Source organism: Lissotriton vulgaris, chromosome 5 (genome assembly GCF_964263255.1).
Source record: "Lissotriton vulgaris chromosome 5, aLisVul1.2, whole genome shotgun sequence".
Classification (NCBI taxonomy): domain Eukaryota; kingdom Metazoa; phylum Chordata; class Amphibia; order Caudata; family Salamandridae; genus Lissotriton; species Lissotriton vulgaris.
In genome coordinates, this window is record NC_141693.1 from 1558703531 (window position 1) to 1558724028 (window position 20498).

The 20498-nt window shown below is 44.8% G+C and overlaps 1 protein-coding gene across 1 annotated transcript in view; it reads right to left on the reverse strand.

Moving 5' to 3' along the window:
* The window catches only part of SUPT16H (SPT16 homolog, facilitates chromatin remodeling subunit), a 270497-nt gene that overhangs the window by 132451 nt on the left and 117548 nt on the right, over positions 1-20498 (reverse strand). The window contains exons 14-17 of the mRNA XM_086923629.1: positions 9436-9589; positions 8805-8932; positions 1340-1475; positions 1098-1224 (exon numbers count right to left, since the gene is read on the reverse strand). Coding sequence (XP_086779755.1) covers positions 1098-1224; positions 1340-1475; positions 8805-8932; positions 9436-9589 — 545 coding nt within the window. The remainder of the gene's footprint in view (positions 1-1097; positions 1225-1339; positions 1476-8804; positions 8933-9435; positions 9590-20498) is intronic.

Below are 20498 nucleotides of genomic sequence, written 5' to 3' on the forward strand. Positions count from 1 at the left end.
AAAGATGAACAAGAAGTATTGAAACAAATGACTCTGGCCCACCTTTGAAACACTTTTACATGATAATCAGATCTTCAACAGGTATGAAAAGGCAAACTGCATCTACACAAGGCCACTAAAATGGTTATTTGTGGTAGCAGATTTTTTTGCACATAATTATCGATTTTCCACATAATCCATAATCTGCTTTATAATCTGCAGATTTTAACAAAAATTATTTCCAGCTCAAGCATCTAAAAAAGTGTTTGTGTTTCGCAAACGTTAACTGGTCATCTTTCAGTTGCTTATTTCAAGATTTGGTAGTTAAACAGATACTAAGGAGGTGACATTTTTACTCATGCAGAGTTATCTGTACTCATTACAAATTAATGAAGTAACACTATCAAAACATATGCAGCATAATTGGCTAATTTATACGCCAAGAAATGCAAACACTGCCCCATAATTTGGTGCTTCCTGCCGCATAAATCTAGTGGCCCTGGATATAGCTTACTATGTCATACACCATACATGCACTTTGTACAGGTTCTGTCACGCCTCCTACAGTCACTGACAGACCAGAGAAACATGGTGAAGAGATCTACATTAATAACGCGAAACAAACTTGAACTGAGCGACAGATCTCGTATTCCCAATCAAACCAAGTGCCTGTATATCAGGCCTTATATGGTAAGTAAGAGTATTGTACAGGAGGCTTTCATGAGCCAGAGGAAAAAAAAACTTCTGACTGATCCTTTAAGGCTCAACTGAGGAGCATATAAGATTCTTGAGGGGATGATAGTAATACATGGAAGACATCCAAGAAGAAATGGTATTCAACCAAAAACATGAATGGTTCGGGCAGCCAGCTTTAAAAACTATTGTTTCCAGTTTACTGCCTTGTTCTTCACTCTAGCACTTTGTTTTCGATTAGGTTTTTAGCACTTGGTAAATTAATGCAATTGGCTGACTGATTAACAGAATTAAAAGGCTGCACCAGATGCACAGTTGCATGATAGTCTGGATGGACGATGTGATGGTTGGCCATGTGCTTCACATAGCAAAGGTTTCATAAAGTCTAGAGGGGAATGAGGCATCAGTGACTTCCACTTACTTACCATTGACATGTGCTTCCAAGGAACCCTGCATCCGTTTCTGTGCAATGTTGGGTCGGATGTACAAGTCCTTCAGCTTGGGGTTACTGCGGTTCATGTTTATTACCAATGAGTCTTGTTTCACAATGCCCTGTAAGAAACCAATATACACATGAAATAGAATGTTGGCCCACCTTTTAGCTAGAGACAACAGTTGACTGTCTTTAACAGGCCTGCATCCCCATCTATTCAATACTTTCCCTCACCTCCTTCTCTTTCTCCTCTGCCTCTCGTGTCTTATACCGCTTTTGCACTTCCTTTATGATGCGGAAGGCACTTTGGAGATTTGTGGCAGGAACCGCTGTCTCTCCAGGGACTTTCATGTTGGAGGCCCGGTATGTTCTGGAGAAAGTGGATAACACGAAGAGACAAATTTAGGGAGCAGATTGAGAAATTAATTCTACACACTGAACATGGAAGTGGTTTCAGAGCCCCATATGGAACAAGTAGTAGGCGTTTACACCCCCAATGGCATAAAGTAAAAACAAGCATTTGCAATGCAACTGGTCTCGCCTTTGGGGTCTTATAAGTATTTAGCCATGCAGCATAATATCTGCAGCTGGGGACTAGTACCGGTTTCACCAGTATGGAAGGGTCCAATATTTTAAAAGTGAGGGCGAAGTATATGAGGATAACAAGCTGTGAGGGGGGCATAGGACTCAGTTTAGTTAAGGCCGCAGGTGGGAGAAAACAAAAGACGAGCAGGTAAGAAAAATAACCATAAAGGAAATTGTTACTTACCCAGTAAGCATTTGTTCTTGGCATGTAGAGCTGTAGATTCACATGCTTTGCATACTCCTGCCATCTAGTGTTGGGTCCGGATGTTTGCAAGTTGTTTTCTTCGAAGAAGTCTTCCCAGTCATGAGGTAAGTGGACTCCTCCTTTCAGTGATCTTGCGCATGGGCATCTACTCCATTGTTAGATTGTTTTCCCGCAGAAGGTGAGAATGGAGTTAGTAAGTGTAGAATAAAGATGTTCATGAGTATGTATAGGAGTAAGCAACTGCAACAGTGGGTGGGAGCATGTGATTCTACAGCTCTACATGCCAAGAACAGATGCTTACTGGATAAGTAAAATTTTCCGTTCGAGGCATGAGAGCTGTAGATCACATGCTTTGCATAGACCATACAGCAGTATTCTCTCAAAGCAGTGGCAAACCTGTAGCTGTTGCATTTGTCAGAAAGAGTGTTCCAAGTACTGCTTGGCCTAAATTAGCTGGTTGTCTCGCTAACACATGTACACATTAGTGCTTGGTGAATGTGTGCGGTGTAGACCATGCTGCAGCTTTACATTATGTCAGCTATGGGGATGTTTCCTAAGAAAGGCATAGTAGCCCCTAGTTTGCAGGTGGAATGCACTCTAGGGGGTATAGGTAAAGCCCTCTTTGCTTTTGCATAGCACGTTTGGATACATTTGACAATCCACCAAGCAATACCCGATTTAGCATTGGAATTGCCTTTGTGTGATGGAGCAAAAGCTAAAAAAATAAAAATAAAAGTTGTTTATTTTGACAAATTGGTTTTGTCCTTTCTATGCAAGACAATAAGGCTGGTCTAATATCTAAAGTGTGTAGAGCCTGTTCTGCCACTGAATCTGGTTCAGAGGCAACTCAGATTGATGGACGTCAAAGGCAGATACCACTTTGGGTTGAAATTTGGGGTTAGTGCGAAGAACCACTTTGTTTTTATGGAGTTGTAAAAATGGTTCCTCTGTGGTTAGTGCCTGTAGCTCACCCACTCTCCTCAGTGAGTGGGAGAGGAAAGCAACTTTCCAAGTGAGAAATTGCAATTCACATTTATGCAATGGCTCGAAGGGTGGACCCATTAGTCTGGTAAGGGCAATGTTAAGATTCCACACTGGAGAAGGGGGAAGTCTTGGTGGAATTAATCTTCTATAAAGGTCTTGATAACAGATACTCTGAAAGGGGACAGCTACTGTATTTTGAAGGTATGCAGCTACTGCAGCGAGATGCAGGTGTATGGATGTGTAAGCCAATCCTGACTGCTGCAAGTGTAGTAAGTAACAAATGATATTTTGAATGGAATCATCCAACGGGTTGATATGGCTGTTATTACAATATATAAAAAACCGCTTCTATTTAGCTGCGTAGCATACCCTTGCAGTAGGCCTTCTGCCCTCTTTAATGATATTCATACAGTCTGGTGGAAGGTTCAGATAACCAAACTATGATTTCAGTTGCCAGATCACTAGGTTGAGTTCTTTGGGATCTGGATGGTTTATGTCTCCAAGGCTCTGTGTGAGGAGACCGTGTGAAATGTAGCTTTTGATGAGGAACAACTGAGAGCTCCAACAGGGTAGTAAACCAAGGTTGACTGGCATATATGGGAGCTACTAGGATCAGTGTGAGGGATGTTTGTCAGAGCTTCCGAACCACTATTGGAATGAATGGGAGAGGCAGATGAGCATAGGCAAATATCCCAGACTAGTTCATCCATAGTGCATTGCCTTTGGACAATGGGTGTGGATACCTGGAGGCGGAGTTTGGGCATTTTGCTTTTTGGTGTGTTATTGTTATTAATAGGAATTTATTAAGCACGCGTACACCCGAGGGTTTCATGGCACTGGTTACTGAAGTAAAGTGTGTGGCTAACAGATCCATCTGTGGGAAAACCCAACATTTGAAAGAATGGGAGGAGAACTTGAGGGTGAAGTTCCACTGCTGAGAAGGTCTGCGATTGGACTGTTTACTCCTGGGAGGTGTCTGCCAGGAGAGAAATATTGTGCTGTATGGCCCACTTCCAAATGGCTTGTGCAAGGCATGACAGCTGGAGTGTGTCCCCCCCCCCCCCCCCCCCACCCGCTTCTGTATGTAATACCTGGCTGTAATGTTGTCGGTGCAGACTAGGTCAGCTTTGTCTGGAAGGCTTTGCGCGCTAGAAATACTCCTAGCAGCTCTAGATTTATATAAAGTTGCTTTTTGTTTAGACTTCACAAGTATTGAACTGTGCGAGTTTGGAGATGGGCTCCCCATCCTGTGCACAATGTGTCTGCTGTTAGCACTGTATGTGGAACTGGGTCGATGAAGGGCTGCCCTTTCGATACATTTTGTGGATTTCACCACTGCTGAGAGCGATGGGTGTGGACGTCTACCAACAATACATCTGACAATTGACCCGGAGACTGATTCCAGTGACGCGCTAAGCTTTCTTGAAAGGCACGCATTTGAAGTCTTGCATGGGGAACAATCATGATGCAGGAAGCCATCATTCCCAGTAGCTTCATATTTACTCGAGCTAGTAGTGACTGGTCGGGCTGAAACGGAGATTAGAGCCTGAATATTGCAGATTCTAGGTGCGTTGGGACAGGCTAGAGCTTTGAGTATTGAGAGTGGCTCCCAAATATGTTTGTGTGTTGGAGGGTTGGAGATGGGATCTCAACACATTTACTCTGAACCCAAGACTGTGCAGTAATAGTAGTGTTATTTGAGTGTGCTGGAGACACTTTGGGTAGGAGCTGGCTTTGATGAGCCAGTCATCCAAGTATGGGAAGACATGAATAGGTCTTCCCAGGTGACCAGTGACTACTGCCAGGCATTTGGTGAATACTCTGGGAGCGGTGGTGACTCCGAATGGAAGCACTTTGAACTGGTAGTGTTATCCCGCTACCACAAAACAGAGATATTTGCGATGAGCCAGATGTATTGTAATATGGAAGTATGCGCCCTTTAAGTCTAGAGTAGACAAAGTCGCCTCGCTGTAGGAGTGGGAGCACTTGTTGAAGAGTGACCATATGAAAGTGATCTGAGTGAATATATTGATTTAGCTCTCTGAGGTTTAATATAGGCCTGAGAGCTTTCCTATTTGGTTAGGAGAAAGTATAGGGGGTACACGCTCTATACTTGATATTGTAATGGTACTAGCTCTATAGCTCCCTTTTGCAGAAGAGAGCGAACCTCCAGTTTAAGGAGGTGTAGATGCGCTGGTGACATTTTGTGTGAACGTGGATGAATGTTTGGGGGATTGTTGGTAAACTCCAGGTAATAACCAGATTGGATAATTCCTAGGACCCATTTGTTTGATGTTATTGGATGCCAGACGGGGAGGATTTGAGAGCCACATCCCCAGACAGGTGTGGAATGATCAGGGGGAAGGGGAGGCAAGTCACTGTTGAGGTGGGGGTGTTTGGAACCTTTACCTCTTTTCCTTGCTATTATTGCCTCTAAATCCACCTCAAAAGTAACCTGTTTAAGAGGATGACTGACTGTTGCCTTTATACGATGTAGAGGTGTCGATATCTTTTTGGAGCCCCCCCGTGTAGAAGGAGCGACGAAAAGAACCCTAACTGGATGGGGACTGTAGGGCTCCCATAGATTTTGCAACATCGGTGTCCATCTTCTCTAAGAAAGTGTCTACAACAGGACCAAAGAGAAGCTCTTTATCAAAAGGTAAGTTTAAGATAGAAGCCTGTACTTCGGGTTTAAAAACTGAAATTCGAAGCCAAGCGTGCCTTGTTACTGGTGTCAATTGCACGGGCCGCATTGTCAGCTGCATCTAAAGCGCTTCTAATAGATGTGTTTGAAATTAGCTTTCCTTCCTGAACTAGGTTGTGCACTTTCGCATTATGTTAATCAGGTAGAAATTTGAACAATTGTTCCTATTTGTCATAGTACGCTCCATCGTATCTAGTTAAGAGAGCCTGGGTATTGGCAATATGCCAGTAATTGGCTGCCTGTACAGCTACTCTTTTTCCCCCAGAGGCATCTATTAGTTTAGATTCCTTGTCTAGAGGAGGGGCATTCACCGATGTCTGAGATTGCCCGTATACAGTCATTGGAAACAACTAAGAAATCTAATGGCAATTGATCCTTGATGTAAACTGGATCAGATGGTGCAGATTTATACTTTTGATCTACCCTTGGTGTAAGACTGTGTGCGAACCGGATTTTTAAAGATGTCGTCTGCCTGTCTTCGCATACCCTGAAGCATAAGCAGTGTGTGAGTGGATCTTTGGGAAGAGCTTGGTGTTTCAAACAGAAAATCCTCCTCCAGTGACTCTTTATGAAGCTGAACTCCATGATATTCAGCAGCCCTATTTATTAGTTCTACCCTACATTATCATCAGGTGGAGAGGGTTTTGTAGGGTATAGATCTAGATCATTATCGGTGTTTGGATCTATGTTCTAATCATTCCATGGCTCAGAACCATTATCATCTACCCTGTCCCTGTCATCCTGGTTGTCAGGTGATAGTAGTCGCGGTGAATTTGTGGGTGTTATTAACAAATTTGGGTCAGGTGGGAAAGGATGTGTTAGAGGAGGAGGAGAGGGGTTAGTACCAACATGTTTTCTCTTAAGAGGAATGTGGTGTCCTCCGTTTCTGGTTTGCGTTTTGATGGCAATTTTGCGTGAAGACGTCCAGTTTGGGAATTGATGATCAGTTCCTTTTGTTTGGTGTCTGGGTTTGGAGGCGGGAGTTGAAACGAGGCTCCTTTGATGGAGTAGGAGCCGTTTTATCTTTCAGGGCCAATATTTTTGAAGTTGAGGTTTTCAGCACCAAAGCATTCAGATTTGAAGATGGTTTCAGTTTTGGTACCAAAGGAGTTGATGCAGATTGTTTTGGCTCAATGCCCGAATGCAGCCGACTTGATCGCGAGCCAGAAGGCTCTAATATTTTTTCAGTGCCGGGCCCGAAGGCGGGGCTTTGGAAACGTGTTCTGGGTGCAGACCTTGGCCCGAAGGCAGAGAAGGGACAAGGGCCTTTTTCTTGGGCAGAGGTGGATTTTGGGGCAGGGGACGAGCGGTACTCACGGTACGCTGACCCTGCAGAATCTCTTCATCCATGTTGGAGTTGGCTACTGACACGGAAATTAGCTCCTTTTCTTCCTCCGCTCTTTGCGCATCTTAGATGTCTTGTTCGTAATTTTCTCAGAAGAGATCCAGAATGGAACCACTGTGCTGGTGTTGCACTCCGTGACCTCGGGCCAGATGGTCACGGAGCGTCTTCTTGGATTGGAATGATTTGCACGCATCGCAGTCTCGTTAGTCATGCTCCAGGGAGAGGCACCAGTTGCACACTTTGTGCGAGTCGGTGCGCGGGTACTTGGCGTGGCATCCAGGACAGTATTTAAATAGAGTCCGTTCCATCGACTGCGAGGTGGGCCGACGCGGCAAGGCCCGACAGCCTTCCACAAAGTTACCGATTGAAAGATTTTTCTGAAACCGATAGGATGCGTGGAGAATGGGAAACGCGATCGAATAACAATAGCGTCGAGGGTAAGTGAATTGCGCACCGAGGGACCCGAGGAACAGGTTAGAACTGGAGCGCAGCAATACAGGTCCAAACCCAATGGTGGAAAAAAATAATCTCATAATGGAGTTGATGCCCGCGCGCAATATCACAGAAAGGAGGAGTCACCTTACCACGTGACTTAAGATTTCTTCGAAGAAAACAACTTGTAAACATCGAGACCCAACACTAGATGGCAGGAGTATGCAAAGCGTGTGATCTACAGCTCATATGCCTCGAACAGAAAGGTTTCAAGCTAAAGCGGATATAAAAGCTGCAAAGCCAGCAATGTTTGCAGCTTAGACATTGGCTTTAGCTTTAAGCATGGTGGCTGCCTGCCTTTTTCTATTTATTTAGTTTTGGAGCATTTGCGGCATGCCACGCTTTAACTTCACATGTTTAAAGCTAAAGCATGGCGTGCCGCAAATGGTACAAAAGAAATTAATAGAAAAGAAAGGCAGGCAGCCACCAAGTTTAAACCTAAAGCTAATGTAGAAGCTCCAAAAGTAAAAAAAATAGAAAAGGCAGGCGTCCGTTGTGTTTAAGACGCCAACCTACAGACTGCAATATTTAAAAAAAGATAAAACAGTCAGAGAAAGGATACTGTAATAAGCCAATACTCCAGAAGAGGCGTAAGTCATGAGAGGGTGAGAAATATACCCTAAAAAAACATACAGAAGAAAGCTATTCAAAAGGACACATAATTTAACCAATCAGTGGAGAGGGTGAAGCCAAAGCCGTTAGAAGTAGATACAACATGCCTCACAGAGCAGCTCATGCTTGCTAGCTAGGCTCAACATAAAAAGGAAGAACTGAGTTCCAAGTGGCATGCAATCATTCCCCAAAAAGGTGCCCATAAGCCCCATGTCGCCTATTCTGCTACAACACACACAGTGTCACACTTGCAACAGGATAATTAAGAATTCATGCATGGTGGAACACAGGGAGGATGAGACCATCAGTGCAATATAGTCCAAGTCAGTCCCCTACCAGCTTTGCTATCTGAGGATGCTGCTTTACCGATGGGGTACCATATACAATACTATTGCCTAGAGTGCATAGCAGTATAAAAGCTATGCTACCTCCTGGGATTATACTTTAGTACATGATACTCCCAACCACAGTAATGTGGGCCTATGTTTTTCCACGAGGCCTGTGGTGTCCGCAAGGGAGTTTCTACCTTTTGTGAAATAGTCCATTAGTATGACTGCAGTGCCATCACAAAGTTGTTGCGTTTTGCAGGATCCTGTTCTACTGCAGCTGAGGCACTGAGCACATTGTACAGATTAGGCACCGAGTAAGTAATCTCATTCAACAATTTATCAATAATACATATCAAACTCTACAAAGTGTGGTTGACTCCTTCCACAGCTCTCTATCCAATATTTCATACCCCCACACAATTTAGCTGGTTCTGAAGCCTTACATTTCTTTGACGAAAGTGGCATCTGGATTTGGGAAGATGTTTCCCTCGTTGCGACCAAGAGCACTGCCAGGACAGAAGAAATTGATGCGGAGGTAGGTGTAGTCACCCTCAACAGACATGCTGATATTCTGTACGATGAAAAAGAAAGAAAAACTATCAAAGGAAAGCAAGCAATAAAAATAAAACAAAAACGTAAAAAAGTTATTAGAACAGTCCTGTGGCAGGAGCCACAGCATAAGGGATTCATGCATAAGTCCCTTGTACCCAGAAAACTCGCATCAGAGGAAAAAGGATTACACTTTTCAAGCACAGCCTCAACAATAAAATCATTATTAACCCCATGGCTGCTAAGGCAATTCCCCTCCGGTGCTGGCGATTTTACTTTTACATTGTTTTATGACGAGCTGGGCTCGTCATCAGTGTACGAGGAGGCTACACCATGACGAGCCCAGCTCGTCATCAGCTTGGAAGGGGTTAAGAGGATACTATGCTATGTTGTTCTTGAAAGAGAAAATACAACCTTGACAGCTAAAATAAACAAATATCTTTTTTCAAGGTTAATGCATTTTTTTGTCAATAAGTTATTACAGGGCTGTCCTATAGGGCATCTATAAAGAAGGCCCAGCCGCACCTTGATGGTGGCAATATGAAATGGTGTAGAGATGCCAAACACTGGCATGACGACCGTCTCATACTTCTTGTCAATATAAATCTTCATTTCGCGGATTTCTGGTTCCTTTGGCATCATTGAGGAATTCCGATAGGAGACGTTCGACTTGCGTGCTCTGCAGTGAAGGGAAGGGGGTGAGGGAGGAAGATTAATACAGAGGAGCAGAAGATTTGAATAGGGTTAACTATTTTCCATGCCTCACCTTTTATCATTCCCATGCTCCCTGCCAGTATTTCACAGAATACAGCTGTGGGGCTACACCCCGCATTTGTAGGCCAGATCAGAACACAAGACAAACTGATGCTGGTTACCAATACCACGCTGTACAGCACATATGCATTACACTATTGGGAAATTATTTACAGGACACAATCCAGCATAAAAACAGCTAAGAACCAGTGAAATATGAGAGAGAACAGCTAGTCAAGCCACAGCCTAATTTCTTATTTTAAAAGCAAACGTGTTAACATTTAATGTAAATGCTGCTTCCGTAATGGACATAACTATATCAACTGTTAAATGTTCCAGCACAAAGTAAAAACAATGCTGCTATTTTATCACTATTGTAAAAAAAAAAAAAAGAACTTAAGTTAATAAAACAGATACAACCATAAATACTATAAAATCCAAACAGATTAGAGGGTGCCGGAAATTGCCCTTTTTGACATGGACACCCCCACTTTTTGCCAGGAAAATGATGGGATTTCGACTCAAAGTGCACGGGGTTCCTGCTAACAGGTCCGTAGTGCCAGAGCTCTTTCCCAAAACTGTACCATTGTTCCTTCAATTGGCAAAAACGTTAGCACCCTTTACCAGCCCATAGTAAAAGGTACACTGGTACCTAGGGCTTATGCACTAAAATGAGTACTTAAGGGCTGCAACATAAATTGGGCCACCCTATGGGACCAACCCCTCACCAAGCACATGCACGACTGCCATTGCATGCTGCTTGGCTCGGTGCAGACAAAAGTGAAAACACAGCATGTCACTTCCTTGTGTGCCATGTACCCAACACTGAATGTAATATTTGTAAGACACCCCTACAGCAGGCCTGACAGACCTAAGGCAGGTTGCTGAATATTACATGTGAGGGCATACCTGCATGAGCTGATATGCACCTATGCTGGTCAGTCTAAATACTGCTAGAACAAGTGACCAGAGAAGCCATCTTAAGACATGTGCTGGACACTGGTGAAAACTAGTTCTCCAGATACAGGATGGCTTCACTGAAAGTAGCGATCACTGGTATCAAACAACTCACATTGGTAAACCCTCACTGTTGCCAGTGTTTACCAATGCATGCAGCCAGAGGGCACATTAGAGTTGCCCCCTGAAAACCTACCAGCCTCTGGTGTGCTAGCTGACTGGTTTCTGCCAGCCTGCCACGGACACTGTTCTGACCTCCTAGGGTTACAGCCTTTGCTCTGAAGTGACAGAGCAAAAGTCTCTCAGGGAGGAGGCTGTAACAATACCTCTCAAATGAGGAGTAGCTGATTAGCCTCCGTGGGCAAGCAAGCTTCAAAGAAGCTGCCACCTTTAGAATTCAAATCTGGTTCCCCTTACACGACAATAAGCCACTACAACACGTCCGGAAGCCCCTTGGCACATGGACAGGTGGGAAAATTAGATCAGGTGGAAGTGCCACCCCCAAGCTAATAATGTCTCAACGGCGGGGTACAGAAAGGTGGACACGATTTTACAGAGGGAGCCACCTTTGTGATGGCATACTTAGGAATTCTGGGATAGGGCTTTGCCTACTTCCTACAGGAAGTGGTCCTCTAGGGGGTGTAGTGACCCTAGGGGTCAGTATTCCATTGGCTTCTACGCTACACTCAACTAATGGACCTAAATCCTGTATTTAGTCGAGCCCATGGCATCAGAGAGGCAGATCCAGACGACATATGAAGGAGGAGGACACGCAGAGCCTCAAAAGCAGAAGACTGAAGATTGCACCTGACTTTCACCAGTCCAGCTGACCGGTCAGCTATTCTCCGTCTAACCTTCACCACAGAAGACTTGCCCGGCAGCTGTGGGCCAACTTCCACTCTTTTCAGTACTTTCTCCAAAAATGTCTGGAGCCCAACGGGAACGATCCAGACCCGACCGCGGAAAAAAGAATCTGAAGATGGCGCCCAAGAGTGGGAGCTTCCGCAGGAAGCATGCCGACGTCACCTGAAATGCGCCCGAGGAGGTGTGACGCCGACGCCCACAAGGGCTACAAAAAAAAAAAAAAACAAAGAAAAGACTACGAATCCGGACCCAACCACAAGACCGCGGAATATGCACAGCATAGTGAATCCAGAAAGATTCACGCTGCAAAACTTGATACCTAAAGACACCTCTGCGTCCATCACCCCCAAGCTGTGGAGAAGAGGACACCAAGTGTCCCTACATCCCCGAGCATTGCAAGACCTGAACGCCAATGTTGGTTCACCCCCACTGACCTTCCAGTAAGAGCCTCCACCTCTTTCAGCAGTGACCGATATCCATAGAAACCTATTGGGCTCCCAACACTGATTTACACCCTGCACACTACTGCCCTCGTGCCGCTGGTAGAGTTCTGTTAGTGAGGCCTTGGACCTTGCCCACCACTCACCTTAACTCCTGGAGATTGGCGTTGTAAGTCGCTGAACAATAACCACTTGCACAACTTGTTCTTCCTTCCTTAGGATAACATTGCAAAACTCATAAATTCAACTAAGTGTCCACTTTTTAGAGTTAAAATAATTTATATCTGAAAAAGTACTTACCTGAACAATTTTTTCTGATGTCTAAACATATATAAAATATACTTGATATTTTTATAAATTGGAGGGATCTCCTTCTGGAATTGTGTGTCTCATTTATTAATGTATTAATTATTGTATTTGCAAATGTCTTGCACTCCTCTGGGTGAAGCCTACGGCTGCTTGACCACACAACCCCCACAATAGCACTTTGGCATTGCATAGCAAGCCCCTATTCACTCATGAGGGAACCCCTGAATATCTTTACACTGTATATCAGATTTTTGATATCACATAAATAGTCAGCTTCCTACAGAGGTCAATTTAGCCATTATTGTATTTAAAATGTAGAGGCAAAACAAGCTCTCATCAATGTAGAAGAGTGAAGATTCCCAAAGGTGCAGAAATAACCCGAATGAGGTGCGGTCAACCCCAAGGAACAAGTTCATACTAAGCCTCAACAGAAAGCATATGAGCTTAAGCTGGCAGGCAAAGGACAGCCCCAGAAGAACCCCGGACTCCTCCCTTGAAGATGTTATGAGTAAGTGATTCTTTCGACATGGTTAGCCCCACAGTTGTTTTGATTGGATGTGCACAGGGTCCCTGCCAAGCAGGTCTCATGTGCCTGAGATTCTTCGCTAATACTGTACCACAACTGGCACCACTTCAGAACCCTCTTAAATTCCTAGTTAATGGTACCCCTGGTACTTAGGGCATTGGGACAGAGGGGGTCCCCCAAGACCCCTCACCAAGGCCATGTAAACTGCCACTGCAGCATGCATGCCTGGGTGCTAATAAAAACAACAAGGTTACATGGCGCACTGCCTGTGTGCCATGTCAAGCAGCACTGCCTATGGTATGGGTAAGTCACCCCTCTAGCATGCCTTACGAGCACTAAGGCAGGGCACACTATATCCCATGTGTGGGCATACCTGCATGAGCAGATGCAATATTAAGAATAGTCTTTAATATAGGTGATGTAAGTACCAGGGAAGCCATAGAGAGTACATGGGCTGGAAACCCGACATATCAAGTTCTCCAGCACCATGATGGCTTCACTGAACCCTGGAGTGTTTAGTACTAAACAATTCCTCTGAATAAACTCACAATGATGCCAGTGTTGGATTTATTAAAACATGTACCCACAGGGCACCTCAGAGATGCCACAGAAAAGCTACCAACCCTAGTATGGTACCACACTGGCTTTAGGCAGCCTGCCACCACCAGACAGTTTCTCGACCTATGAGGTGAGGGCTCTTGCACTCAGAGTCCAGAAACAAAACCCATTCTGGGCGCAGGTGTCACCTCCTCCCATAGATAAGCACAGTGCTGGAGAGGGAAGATTCAAAGACCTTGCCGCCTTTGTAATGCCACCGCAGTCTTGGCTGTTAGCATCAGATGGCACCCCCAGGTGGAGAAGCTGTGGGAAAAGTAAGTGTGAATAATAGTTGTGCTCCCCTTTGCCAACTACGCCCCACAGGTGCTGGAGGCAAAGTGAAGCACATTTTTCAGAGGCCATCTTGAAGATGGTAAGACATATCCAATCAGGGCTAGGACTATGCCCCCATCCCACTGGTGTGTGGCATAATAAAAGGTGTAGACACCCCCAAAAATTAGATTCCAGACTACCTACGAAGCCTGGACACCGAAAAGCTGCAAAAGCAAGAATGGAGGACCAGTGACTGACTCTGCGTCAGCCCTGCCGGCCTGTCTGCTGCCCTTCGCCCCTGCTAAAAAAGTACACTCATCCTGCAGACCAGGGCAAACCTCGACACCCTCTGAGGACAGACTGCCTTTAATAAAGATCAAGAACTCTTGTGGACAGTGGACCTATCAGAAGAAAAATTTTTAAAAACCAAAGAACTCTACCCTGAGAAACATCGAAATCGCCTACCGGACTCACCTCTGCTCCCAACACTGAAGTCCAAGTGGCCCACTGGTTCTGCAAATATTCCCCAGTGAATCTGAGCAAGAGTCTATTGTGGGTTGACCCATGCCGGAATCCCCATAGACGCCTGCAGCCTCTTCATGACATTGTGCGACCTTTTCCAGCAACCTTTTTCCAACGTCCAAGGATACCCCTGCACCCGAAGCCCCTGGTCTTGGGGAGTTCGACCTACAGTGTCCATGTCTCCAAGCATCCGTACTTACCTGGGAAGCTATTGGTTTTCTTTGTCTAGCTACCTGGCCAGAGCCTGCAGCTTTTTTCCAAAACCTATCTCTGCAAGCACTGGGTGCCCGATGCTGTGTTGGTACTCTGCACCTGGCCGCACCTGTGCTGCTGAGGGTGTATGTTTGATGCTGCCATGTGGCAACTACAGTGCGGACCTAAACCCTGTAGATTTGCCCTGACACCGCTTTTACTTAACTGCGAACAGAGCATTTTTGAACACCCCCAGTTTCCATTTGTTAACACTGGGCACCCGACTCTGTATTTGACCTCGGCACCCAGCTGCCCCAATGCTGCTGCTGGTGCAGCCATGGTGCCAACCTGAACCTTGCCTTGTGTTTGCCTGAAACCCTTAAGACTGGATTTGGAAATCGTGTACTTACCTACAAAACTGCAGGTTTGTTTTTCTCCCATAGTTTCACATGGATGTGCAGAAAAATTTCCCTCAGAGCCAACTTTTTAAAGTGAAAAGTGTTTATGAAAAATGTACTCACCTTTGAATGTAGATTTTGACTTAAAATAAACCTAGAAATAAACTTATTTTTCTAAAATTGGTGCGAATCTTCTTTTTGAGTAGAGTTTAATTTATTAATCACTGTGTGAATCACAAATGTCTTACACTTCTCTGTGTTAGGCCTAAGGCTGCTCGACCACACTAGCACAAATAGAGGACCCTGGGTTTGCATAGAAGCCCTGTATACTTCTGGGGGAATTTTCTGGACACACTACACGATGTAACCAAGTATTGGTATACACAGAGAGCCAGCTTCCTACATGGGTGGCGGGGTACAAGACTCTACATTTGCTGTACCACTTGATTGAGAAGTGATTTCACAAGAGGAAATCCAAAATGGTCTTTAGCTAAAATATTTTTCCAATTTATTTTCCAAATTTACTCTAAATTAAACCTTGGTTAAGTTCCCCACTGCTTAGAAATTAAAAATCTATGAAGTAGTTGGGTCCATAGCAGTCCTTAGCATTTTTTGTAAGCTCCTAATAAGGACCCAAATACCTTAAAATACCATGTCGGAGACCTCAGGGATTTCCCAGGAGCTCAACCTGGCCCTCTATGCATATCTGAAAGTTCCACAACTCAAACAGATGTGCAAAGTATGGAAACTTGCTATGGGTCCTAAACCCACAAAGGCCAATCTGCAACAGTTGCTGGTAGAGAATGACAAGGCCCTGGCAAGTAAAACATCCCCAAGGGGAAGAGGAATTCCAAGAGGTGGAGAAGGATGGAGTCAATAACTACTCCCTCAGATGGCAACACCACTGGAAGTGACCCCAGCAGAGGCCTAGAGGAGGTAGGCACTGAAGATGCAGATCTTCAGACTCTGGCCAAGAGGATAGCTTTAGAGGCTAAACTGCTGGCCATAGAAAAAAGAGCTGAGATGGGCTTAGGATCCATCACTGGTGACAGCACAATAATAAAGGGGGAGAAGGAAAATGCTACTTAAAAGTATGCATCTGTTCTTGGAATGTAGAGCTGCAGATCCACACACTGCATAGATAGACAACTGGTGTTGGGCCCTGATGTGTGTACATCTTTTTGTATTAAAAAAAGTCTTAGGTAGTCACCAGATGGGGGACTCCTCCTTTGGACCATAGTGCGCATGGGCACAGGCTCCATCTTCAGATTTTTTTTTGCCAGCAGGAAAATGGAGTTTTGTGAGAAACAGAAAAGATGCCTATGTATGCTGTATCTAAATAAGATAATACTGGAACAGATACTGGTAACCAGGGAGCTGTGAGTGTGTGGATCTGCAGCTCCACATGCCAAAAACAAATGTATACTGGTAAGTAGCATTTTCCGTTCGAAGCATATGAGCTGCAGATCACACACTGCATAGATTGTGTAGCAGTACCCTGCTTAGCGGTGACCACCAGTATCTGTTGTTTTGTTTGCACATCTACACAATAGTGCTTTGTGAATGTGTGAGGTGTAGACCATGTAGCTGCTGTGCAGATGTCATCTAAGGGAATGTTAATAAAAATGCCATTTAAGCCCCTATCTTTCGGTTAGAGTGGGCTTTAGGGGAATATATAATGTACGTTTTGCTTTGTGATTGCAAATTTGTACGCATTTGACAATCCACCTTGCAATTCCAGATTTTGATATGGGGTTGCCTTTATGTGGTGGTGAGAAGGACACGAAAAGTTGTTTTGTGTTGCAAAAAGGTTTTGTTCTTTAAATGTAACAGAGGAATGCTCTTTTTACATCTAGAGTATGAAGAACTCTTTCGGCGACTGTTTGTGGTTGCGAGAAGAATACTGGCAACTCCACAGACTAATTGAGGTGAAAGGGAGAAATAACCTTAGGGAGGAATTTTGGATTGGCTTCGAAAACCACTTTGTTATGATGAAGTTGTAAAAATGGTTCTTGAATAGTGAGTGCCTGTAGCTCACTGACTAATGGAAGTAATGGCCATCAGGAAAGCGACTTTACATGTTTGAAATTGTAACTCGCATATGTTTAGAGGTTCGAATTGAGGGCCCATTAGTAGTGTGAGAACAATGTTTAAATTCCACACAGGCGAGAGTGGTAGCCTGGGAGGAATTTTTCCTTTGAGGCATTCCACAAATGCTTTGATGGCAGGTACCCTGAATAGTGACAAGTGTTGTCTATTTTGTAGGTAGACTGTTATGGCAGCGAGGTGTAACCGAATAGATGTGCATGCTAGATTACATCTTTGGAGATGTAGTAGATAACCTATGATGTGTTGGATAGACACATCTAAAGGATTGATGGTGTTGTTGTGACAGTATATGACTAATCTTTTCCACGTGGCTGCATAGCAGGCTCTCGTGGTGAGGTGTCTAGCTTCTCTAATAACATTCATACAATCAGGGGGAAGTTTAAGGTAACCAAACTCTAGGACCTCAGGAGCCAGATCGCTAGGTTGAGCTGTGCTGGGTCCAGGTGTCTGATCTCTCCACGGTTCTGGGTTAACAGGCGTGGGGAGTGGTGTAGTTTTTGGTGCGGGACTACAGATAGTTACAGTAATGTGGTGTACCACGGTTTTCTGGCCCATGTTGGAGCAACTAGGATGAGTCAGTGAATGTTGCTGCAGTTTGCGCACTACCAGTGGAATGAGTAGGAGAGGCGGTAAAGCGTACGCAAATCTGCCTGACCAATTCATTCATATCGCATTGCCTTTGGACGGTGGGTGTGGAATCTGGTGGCAAAGCTTGGGCATTTGGAGTTTGTGTGTGGCAAAGAGATCTAACTCTGGTTGTCCCCACATGTGAAAAAACAGTTTAAGAACGTGCGGATGAAGTTCCCACTCGTGAATCTGTTGCGTCTGACGACTTAACAGATCTGCTATATTGTTCTGGATTCCTGGAACATGTTTGGCTAGAAGCAAAATGTTCTGGGGAATAGCCCATCTAGATACGCTTTGCGCTAGTTGTGAGAGCTGTAGGGAGTGTCCCGCCTTGTTTCTGTATGTAGTACATTGCTGTCATGTTGTCGGTGCGGACTAGGACAGCTTTGCCCGATATTTGTTTTTGGAATGCCTTTAACGCCAGAAATATGGCTGGTAACTAAAGGTGATTGTTGAAAAGGAGCCTTTAAGGCGTCCACCTGCCCTGGATGGTGTGATGTAATAGATTAGCTCCCCAGCTGTAGAACGATGGGTCCGCTGTTAGAACAATCTGTGGAACTGGCTTGATGAACGGTCGCCCCTTGGAAAGGTTTTGGGTGTTCCACCATTGCAGAGAACGATGCGTGCAGCCGTCCACCAACACCAGATCTGTCAGCTGACCTTGAGCCTGGTTCCACTGACATGCCATGCATTCCTGTAGGGGACTCATCTGGAGTCTTGCGTGCGGTACTATAAAGATGCAAGAGGCCATCATCCCTATCAACTGCATTTAACACTCATGCTGGAAGAGAGTGTTGCGGCTGAAATTCTGTTATGAGGCTTTGTATGCTTGCTATCCTGGGTGGACTGGGATATGCAAGTGCTTCTGAGGTGTTTATTGTGGCACCGAGGTATTGTTGTATGTAGGACGGTTGTAGGTGGGAGTAGTTGGATTGTAGCATAAGTGTGATGTACACACTGGCTGTATGACTTGGCTTTTATGAGCCAGTCGTCTAGGTATGGGAAGACTTGAATTTGCTGTCTTCTTAAGTGAGCTGCAACCTCCACCAGACATTTGGTGAAGACTCTGGGCACTGTGGTGACTCCAAATGGGAGTACCTTGAATTGGTAATGCGGACCGTCCACTACAAACCGGAGATATTTCCTGTGAGAGGTGTGAATGGGAATATGGAAGTAGGCGTCCTTGAGATCTAGAGGGGCAAGGAAATCGCCATGTGTGAGAAGAGGAAGGGCCTGTTGAAGTGTGACCATATGAAAATGGTCTGATTGTATGTATAGGTTTAGAGGTCTGAGGTTCAAAATGGGTCTCAGAGCCGCCCTTCTTCGGAATGAGGAAGTACAGGGAGTAAACACTGGCAACTTCACTGATTGATTTAGATGAAAGGGAGTAATTACTTTAGGAAGGATTTTGGGATTAATTCTTAGAACCACCTTGTTACGGTGTAATTGTAAAAATGGTTCTTGTGTAGTGAAAACTTGAATCTCACTAACTCTAAGAGAGGTAATAGCAATAGGGAAAGCGGTTTTCCATGTAAGGAATTGCAGTTCACACTTATGTAAAGGTTCAAAGGGGGGCCCCGTGAGCCTGGTAAGAACAGTGTTTAGGTTCCACACTGGAGAGGGTGGTAACCTAGGAGGAATGATTAGTTTTAGTCCTTCCATGAAAGCTTTGATTGCAGGAACTCTAAATAACGACATATGTTGTCTATTTTGTAGATATGCTGCAATGGCTGCACGATGTAAACGTATAGATGAATATGCTAGATTACATCTTTGTAAATGGAGAAGGTAACAGATGATATTCTGTATGGGAGCATCTAGAGGATCAATTTGATAATTAGTGCAGTAAATGCCAAATCTCTTCCATTTTGCAGCATAGCAGGCTCGTAACCAAACGGTAAGAATTTATGAGCCAGATAGCCAGATTCAGTTGACTTGGATCTGGATGTCTGATGTCTCCATGGTTCTGCGTTAGCATGGATGGTGTCAGACACGATCTTTGGAGTGGAACTAGAGAGAGTTCCAGCAGTGTGGTGAACCAGGGTTGGCGTGCCCATGTGGGAGCTACCAGGATTAATTTGAGAGATTGTTGTCTCAGCTTGCGTACTACTAGTGGTATTAGCAAAATTGGCGGAACAGCGTACGCAAATCTGCCTGACAAGTTCATCCATATCGCATTGCCCTTGGACAGCGGGTGTGGAAACCTGGCGGCGAAGGTTGGGCATTTTGCGTTTTCATGTGTGGCAAACAGATCTATGTCTGGATGACCCCACTTGTGAAAGAATGGTAGAAGAACTTGTAGATGTAGTTCCCATTTGTGAATCTGTTGTGTCTGTCGACTTAACAGAAAGGTCTTCTGCAAGCAGATATATCTTTTGTGGAATGGCCCATCTCTAAATGTTCTGTGCGAGCTGGGACATTTGCAGGAAATGTGTGCCTCCTAGTTTTTAAATATAGTACATGGCTGTCTTGTTGTCCGTCCGATCAAGACAGCTTTGGTCTGTACATGAACTTGGAATGATTTTAGGGATAGAAATATTGCTAGCAGCTCTAGGTGATGGATGTGAAGCACCTATTGTTGAGCGGTCCATTTAAACTGGAGTTGCATGGTGGAGCAGATGGGCTCCCCATCCTGTGAGGGATGCGTCTGTGGTCCGTACTGACAAGTTTTTGGTGTTCCACCACTGCAGAGAGCGATGTGCGCAGCTGTCTACCAACACCAGGTTTGTAAGTGGTCATTGAGCCTGATTCCACTGATTGTGAGAAAGTGCCATCTTTCTTGCCTTGCTATGCCCCCACTTTTTTTCTTAACTGCTGATGTGCTTTGACTGAGTGTGCCCTGGAGTCCTGCCAACCAGGTACCCAGGGCATGTGTTCCTTCCCTAAAACTGTGCTGAAACTAAAAACCCAATTGGCATCTCTGGCCAACTGTCAGCCCTAGTAAATCGTACCCTAGGTACCCAGGGCATGGTGACCAGAGAAGACCCCTGAGGGTTGCAGCACTGATTGGGCCACCCTCAG